At 22.0% G+C, this 8,730-nt stretch overlaps 1 protein-coding gene across 1 annotated transcript; it reads right to left on the bottom strand.

The window, feature by feature from the left end:
• Positions 1-5,583: 5,583 nt before the first annotated feature.
• K444DRAFT_518839 (uncharacterized protein) lies at positions 5,584-5,862 on the bottom strand (the record flags this gene model as incomplete). Its single annotated transcript, XM_024873899.1, has 2 exons — positions 5,584-5,734; positions 5,795-5,862. Coding segments are annotated over 2 exons (219 nt in total), but the record flags the coding sequence as incomplete, so codon positions are not given.
• Positions 5,863-8,730: the final 2,868 nt, after the last annotated feature.

Here is an 8,730-nt window from a genome sequence, read left to right on the forward strand (position 1 = left end):
TTATAAACTTGGCAAAATACGAGTTTAATATAGAGAAAATAGAGTTTCTAGAATTTATAATTAGCCTAGATAATATAGAAATAGAGGCTAGCCGGATTATAGCTATTAGGAAATAGCCGGCCCTAAAGAATAATATTCGAGAAATTCAAGTATTTCTGGGTTTTATTAACTTTTATTAGAGGTTTATTTATAAATATTCCAGAATAATAAAAAGATTAACTAATTTACTAAAAACTGGCAAAAAACTACTATATTAGTTTAGCTAGATAAATAAGGCAAATAAGGCTTTTAGGAAACTATAAATTATATTTATAATAATACTAATTCTTTATTATTTTAATCTAGCCTTAAAGATTTATATAGAAATAAATATTTTAGGATTCGTAATTATAGATATAATTTCCTAGCTTTTTAGTAAGGAAATAGAAGCTAGATAATATTCTATTATTTTCTATTTAAAAAAGATAACTATAATTAAGAATAGATATAAAATATATAATTCTAAACTCTTAGTTATTATTTTAGTATTCTATATTTAATAATATTATTTAGTATATACCTAATATATTATTATTATTAAGATAGATTATAATAACTTAAAATACTTTATAATTAAGAGAAAACTAAATAGTTAATAGATAAGATAAATAGAAAAGCTAGCTGCCTTTAACTTTATCTTAGAATACTAGCCGGGATATAATAATCCTACTAATAGGCTATTAAGGAGGCCAGACTTTATAGTAAATATAAATAAAGATATTTTATTATTTATATTTTATAATAAGCTATAGAATATAGAATAGAGAACTTTATAAATAATAGTAATAGAATACTATACTATTTCTATAATATTATAATATAAGGCCTAAAAAAAAGAAAATAGATATTTCTTAATTAGTAAAATATTAAAGAATTCCGAAAAGGAAGTCTATTTTAGTAATAAAGTAATACCGGAAATACTATTACTTGAGCCTATTACTAATATAGCTAGTTATAAATAATATATACTATAAATTCTAGCTATATAAGTAGCTAGGTCCGAAATAGTATATAAAAAAAGTAAAGAGATATTACTTAAACTATTATTATAGTACTAAAGTATAAGGTATATAATAATAGGGTAATATATAAGTAATTAAGATAAGTAAACTATAGAATAATACTTATAAGTATAATAAATTCTAAGAATTAATTCTAATAAGAAACTAATTAATATCTCTTCTAAAGCTAGAAGTATTTCTTTATATATTTCCTAGTATTTAGCCAGATATATAAAGCCTTTTACTTAATTAGGAAATCCTATATAATTTATATAATTCCGATTATAAGCTATATCTAAAATAGGAAACTAGATCTATAATATCTAATACCTATCTATATACTATTATATATATCTATTATATTAATTCTCTCTCTAGGCCCTTATTCCTAAAAGGCCTAGGAAAACTATAAATAGCTTTATAAATATTTCTCTAAAACTTTCCTAGCTACTAGCTTTCTCTAAAAACTTCCTATAATTATTCTATTATTATACTAGGTAATAGAATTAAGAATATAGTTTACTAATTCTTTCTAGCTAATTTGCAAATTATCTCTAGTAATTTCCCCTTATAAAAATAATATAAATATAGTATATACTATTAGATATAAAGCTTATTTAATTTCCTAATTAATTTATAAATCCTAATTTAGCCTTTATTTATAAATAAATTATTATTTTATAGGCCTAAGAGCTTAGAAAAATTAATTTAATCTTCTGGTTTATTTATAAATTTCTTCTTTAGAATTTTCTAGATATTTCTGGTATAGAACTAGTTCCGAATTTATAATTACTATTTAGGGAAAGAGTATTATAAAAAGGTCTTTCTTTTCTTACTAACTAACTTTTCTTTTCCTTAACTATAATACCATATCTAGCTTCTTTTTATTTCTTATCTTCTTTCTTTAAGCTTTCTTTAAGCTTCTTTAAGCTTCTTTAAGCCTTATTTAAGCTTTATTTAAGTCTCTTTCTAATTCCCTTTTCTATTTCTTTATTTATTAAGATAAATATTTCTTTTAGTATTTATTAGCCTATTACTATTTATTTAACTAATATTCCTATATTCTTGATTTATTCTTACTATTTTTAATATTCTAAGAATATTACTAAGTTTCCTGACCTTATTTATATTAAGAATAATAATTATTTAGTATATAATTACTATTATTCTAAGAATAAGAAATATAATTCTATAAGTTATAAATTTCTTCTTTTATTTCTTATTCTAATATTATTTAAAGTTTCTTAAATATATATAGTATAATTAAACTGCCTTCTTTAAACTATTAATATATATAAGTATTTTCCTTATTCTTTATCTAAAAAAAAGAAGGCTATTATTATTTTTCTTCTATACTAAACTATATATACTTTTTATATTAAAGCTATTATTTAAGGCTAATAGATTTCCCTAATAATTTAAGAAATAGGTTAAGTAATTCTTACTAGCTTAATATAAATATAAAGTACTCTTAATAGTATAATTAATATTCTTTAGTATTAAATAAGCTTATTTCTTTCTTATTTCTTACTAATAGCTAATAGCTTTATAGGCTAATTTATTACCTATTTCTCGAGAGAATTCTAATAAGAATAATAATAAGAATAGTAGAAAATAATTATAAGAATAGGGTATTTATAAGATATAGAAATTAGAGTTTTTAATAATTTTTATATAGTTTTTCTAAGAATAAATATATGGTTTTTTAATAGTTTCCTAATAAAAGCATTTATTTTTTATATTTTTATTTAGCTAATAATATTATAATATTATTCTTTTCCAAGTATTCTTATAATTCTTAAGCTATATTCTCTAGATTACTTAGTAGTTCTTATATATTATTTACTAGTAAATAGCCTTTTTAATAAACGAGATATTTCCTTTCTTTTCTGTTTTTCTTATAGACTATAATAAATTCTATCTCAAATTCTTCTTTACCTTTAATCTTAACCGGCTCTAGTTCTATTATAGTACTAGCTTACAGGTACTATAGTTCTAAAAAGGAAATATAGAAAATATTATAGATCTAATATAATAGTAGTAATTCTAAATAATATATCTATTTATATATTCCTATAATTTCCAGAACTTTAAAGAAATTAAAATATCTATTTACTAGCTTTATACTAGGTTATAGCTATTAAATATTCTTTATATAAAGTATAACTTTATTATATATCTTGAATTTCTTATTAATATATTTCTTATTATAATACTTTTTCTATATATTTACTACTTCTTATTATTATTTCTCTAATATTTCTCGTTTTACTTGAATTCTTTATATTCTTTCCTATATTACTAGTACTTCTCTTTCTAGAATATTATCCTTAATATATAGTTTAATACTAGAATAGAATTCATATAAGATATAGAATAAGGATATTTCTATTATTAAATATATAGAGTTATTATATATGAATTCTATAAGAGTAAGCTTTATTATCTAGTTATCTTATTAATAGCTAGTATAGTACCTTAAGTATTATTCTAGAGTTTAGTTTAGATTCTCTATTTATCTATTAGTTTACGAATAGAATACTATATTTAGCTATTATTAAATCTTTAAATAAAAGTATAGACTTAACTAGAACTTACTTATAAAAATAGATCCTTTATTAGAAGTTATATTTATAGGCATACTAAAGTCTTTAATAATATAATATATAAATAGCTCTACTAGCTCAGAAGTCAAGACCTTCTTAGTAATTAGAATATATTATACTATTTTCATATATTTATTAATAATAATAAATATAGAATTATATACTTTACTATAAAACCTAAAAGAGGATAGCCCTATAATAAAGTCTATAGTAATTTCTTATTATAGCTTAGAGGAAAGAAGAAACGAACTAAGTATATTATATAGTAAATATCTCTTTATCTTAATTTATTAATATATAGGACAAGTTCTAATATAGTCTTTTATATTCTTTCTTATATTTTACTAGAAGTACTTTCTCTAGAGAATCTCTAGTATTTTACTAGTACCAAAATACTTACCTATAAAATTATTATAGTTAGCTTATAGTAATTCTTTTTTAAAAGCTAGCTTATTTAGTATATAGATAGTATTCTAATATCTTAATAACCCAGATATATTAAGTTCCCAAGTCTTAATAGCTCTAGTAAAGGTTTCCTTTAAGAACTATTTATATTACTAGTATTATACTAATAAATTAAGCCTTTAGTATTATAATAGTAGTTTAAGTAATATCTCTTTACTTTTCTTATATACTATTTCGGACCTAGCTATTTATATAGCTAGAATCTATAATATATACTATTTATAACTAGCTATACTAGTAATAGGCTCAAGTAGTAGTATTTCTAGTACTATTCTATTACTAAAATAGACTTTCTTTTTGGAATTCCTTAGTATCTTACTAATCGAGAAGTGCCTATTTCTTCTTTTCTAGGCCTTATATTACGGTATTATAGGAATAGTATAGTATCCTATTACTATTACCTATAGGGTTCTCTATTTTATATTTTATAGCTTATTATAAAATATAGGTAATAAAGTATCTTTATCTATATCTACTATAAAGTCTAGCCTCCTTAATAGCCTATTAGTGGAATTACTATACCCTGGCTAGTATTCTAAGACAAAGTTAAAGGCAGCTAGCTTCTTTACTTATCTTATTTATTAACTATTTAGTTTTTTCTTAGTTATAAAATATTTCAAGTTATTATAATCTATTTTAATAATAATAGTATACCGGATATATACTAGGTAATACTACTAAATACGGAATACTAGAATAATAATTAAGAGTTTAGAGTTATATATCTTATACCTGCTTTTAATTATAATTATTTTTTTTAAATAGAAAGTAATAGGATATTACCTGGCTTCTATTTTCTTACTAAAAAGCTAGGAAATTATACCTATAATTATAAATCCTAAAGTATTTATTTCTATATAAATCTTTAAGGCTAGATCAAAATAATAAAGAATTAGTACTATTATAAATATAATTTATAGCTCTCTAAAAGCCTTATTTGTCTTATTTGTCTAGCTAAACTAATATAATGGTTTTCTACTAGTTTTTAGTAAATTAGTTAACTTTTTTATTACTCTAAAGTATCTATAAATAAACCTCTAGTAAAAGTTAGTAAAACCCAGAAATACTTAGACTTCTCAAATATTATTCTTTAGGACTAGCTATTTCCTAATAGCTATAATCTGGCTAGCCTCTATTTCTATACTATCTAGGCTAATTATAAATTCCAGAAACTTTATTTTCTTTATATTAAACTTATATTTTACTAAGTTTATAAAGAGCTAGTATTATTATAACCGCTCGAATATATATTAGACTACTATTATATACTATTCTGGGTTCTCTAAATAAATTAAAATATTATCTAAATAAATTATATAAATAATATTTATAAGGCTTACTAATATATAATTAATATATATCTGAAATATTACCGGAGTATTAAATAATTTAAAGAATATAATATAGTACTTAAAATATCTATAGTATATTCGGAATATTGTCTTTTACTTATTATCCTCCCGTATTTATAACTAATAGTAAGTATTTTTTAAGTCTAGCTTTATATATATCTTTACTTTATAAAGCCTATTTATTATCTTACTAATAAGTAGTAATAATATTCGGTTCTTAATAGTAATTCTATTCAGATCCCAATAATTAATATATAGATATAGGCCGCCTCTTTTCTTTAGAACAAATATAATTAGGATACTAGCTAGGCTAGTAAAATAACGGATTTACCTCTTCTCTAAGCTAGTATTAAGATATTCCCGAAAGATTTCAAGTTCCCTTTCTAATAAAGTATATATAGGACTATATAATAATTAGGATTCTGGTTCTAGATCTATATAATACTCTATTATATAGTAATCGAGTAATATACCTATAGCCTTTATAAAAAATACTCGGAAAAGGTCCTAATATTTCCTAGAAAGTATAGCTATTCTATTTATAGTAATAGTAGTAACTCTTTAGCTATTTATTATAGGATAAGTAATTAATAGAAAAACATATATCTTATATTTTATTACTTTAGTAAACTTCCTAGTATTTAGAACTTTAATTTTCTATAGTCAAATCTAGTATCTTTATATTACTTTCCTAAAAGAAATTAGGGAATTAACCTAGTAAAGCTATAGGAATTCAAGTATTATATTAATATAGTTTAGATTAAAATCATATAATATAAAGTATATATTAGTCTTCTTTTAATTCTCTAGTATATCCTCGGTAATAATCCCAAGAATATAATCTCTATATAAATAAATCCTTCTTTTCTCTAGTAAGAATAAGGGAATTACCTTTAATATTAATAGAATACTTATATCTAAGGCTAATTTCTTCTTTATATAATTAGCCTTTATACCTAAATTAACTAATATTCTAATTCTTTATTTACTTTTCCTTATCTTAATAGTAACCTTAATTACTATTCTTGTTTTAGGGGCCTTGCCTTCTATAGTATAAACGAGTATAACTACTATAGGATATACTTATTTCCCGGCTTCTTTAGTTCTAGGTACTTATATATCTTATAGCTAGACTTATTATAATTATAGTAAGTTGGTTTTCCCTGATTTGAGCAGATAGTAATATAGTAATTCTCTTTCTAGTAAGTAAAGCAAGTTATATCCGGTCTTATAGATCCTAATATGGGTACTATATTAGATCCCGTTATTATACTTTTACTATTCCGGTTATATGAATCTTATAACGGGGATATATTTCTCTTCTATTTCCTTTTATTATTTTCTTTTTCCTTTCTCTAATTTTCTTTCTTTTATTAATCTATTAGCTTATTATTATATTTCCGTTAAGTAAACTAGTTCAAGTTATTCTTAATTTTTATAGCTATAAAAATAAGCTTTTCTCTTTCTTATAAAGTATTCTTTTAGTAATTAATCTTATTCCGAATCTCCTGCCTCAAACTATTAAATAAGTTATTCCGCTTTTATAATAAACCTATATATCCCAAGTTATCTAATAGGCTATCTAAGTAAAATATAAAGCTTTAGATACTCTAACCTGGCTACTATTTTGTATTCTTAAACTTAGTAAAGGTATTATTATTATAGTTTTCCGGATCCAAGATAGAATTCTTTATAAACTTAATAAAGGTCTCCTAATTTATAGTATTAATACTTACTAATTACTTCCTATATTTCTAGATATTTCTGGCTATATTCTTAAAGCAGGAAATATAATATATAATTTTTACTATATCTATAGCCCAGGTAATCCCGCTATCTTTATACTATTTTAGCTCCGCCTAGTAAAAGAAGTCCTGGGCTTCCTTAATACTCTTCCTCTTATAAGTTAGTAATTCTCGGGTTTTTAAAGCCCTATAAACCAAATATATTACTAGTAGTATAATAGGTTCTATAATAGATATCCGAATATCCTTAAAATAGCAAATCTAAGCTTCTAAATTCTCTAGATCCTTCCTCTATTATATCTCTGCTTCTAACTTAGTAATATAATAATAAGCTACTATTAGCTTCTTTATTATTATTATCCTATTAGCTAGTTCTAGGGATATCTAAGTTCTATTTCCTTTTTCTAATTAGGTAATAGCTAGAGTAGCTAACTAGATACTTCCCTCAATACCTAATTAGGTTGCCCTAGTAATAGTAGAAGCGCTTTTTCTAGTTAATACTCTAGCTATTAGTAGTTTTATCTATTAATGGCTTAATTACCTTATAATAAACTGCTCTCTAAAAGTTAGATTAATTAGAATATAAGGTATATAATAGTAGGGTAATATATAAATAGTTAAGATAAGTAAGCTATAGAGTAATACTTATAAGTATAACGGATTCCAAGAATTAATTCTAATAAGAAACTAATTAATACCCTTTCCAAAGCTAGGAGCATTTCCCTATATATTCCCTAGTACTTAGCTAGGTATATAAAGCCCTTTATTTAATTAGGAAATCCCATACGATTTATATAATTCCAATTATAAGCTATATTCAAAATAAGAAACTAGATCTATAATATCTAATACCTGTTTATATACTATTATATATACCTATTTTAGTAATAAAGTAATACCGGAAATACTATTACTTGAGCCTATTACTAATATAGCTAATTATAAATAGTATATACTATGAATTCTAGTTATATGAGTAACTAGATCCGAAATAGTATATAAGAAAAGTAAAGAGATATTACTTAAACTATTATTATAATACTAAAGGCTCGATTTATTAGTATAATATTAGTAATATAAATAGTTCTTAAAAGAAATCTTTACTAGAGCTATTAAGACTTGAGAACTTAATATATCTAGGTTATTAAGATATTAGGGTATTATTTATATATTAAATAAGCCGGCTCTTAAAGAAGAATTATTATAAGCTAACTATAATAATTTTATAAATAGGTATTTTAGTATTAGTAAGATACTAGAGATTCTTTAGAGAAAGTATTTCTAGTAAAGTATAAGAAAGAATATAAAAGACTATATTAGAACTTATCCTATATATTAATAGACTAAAGTAAAGAAATATCTATTATATAATATATTTAGTTCATTTCCCTTCTTTTCTAAGCTATAGTAAGAAATTATTATAGACTTTATTACGGGACTACTTTTTTTTAGGTTTTATAATAAAGTATATAATTCTATATTTATTATTATTAATAAATATACGAAAATAATATAATATATT

Source organism: Hyaloscypha bicolor (genome assembly GCF_002865645.1).
Source record: "Hyaloscypha bicolor E unplaced genomic scaffold K444scaffold_16, whole genome shotgun sequence".
Classification (NCBI taxonomy): Eukaryota; Fungi; Ascomycota; class Leotiomycetes; order Helotiales; family Hyaloscyphaceae; genus Hyaloscypha; species Hyaloscypha bicolor.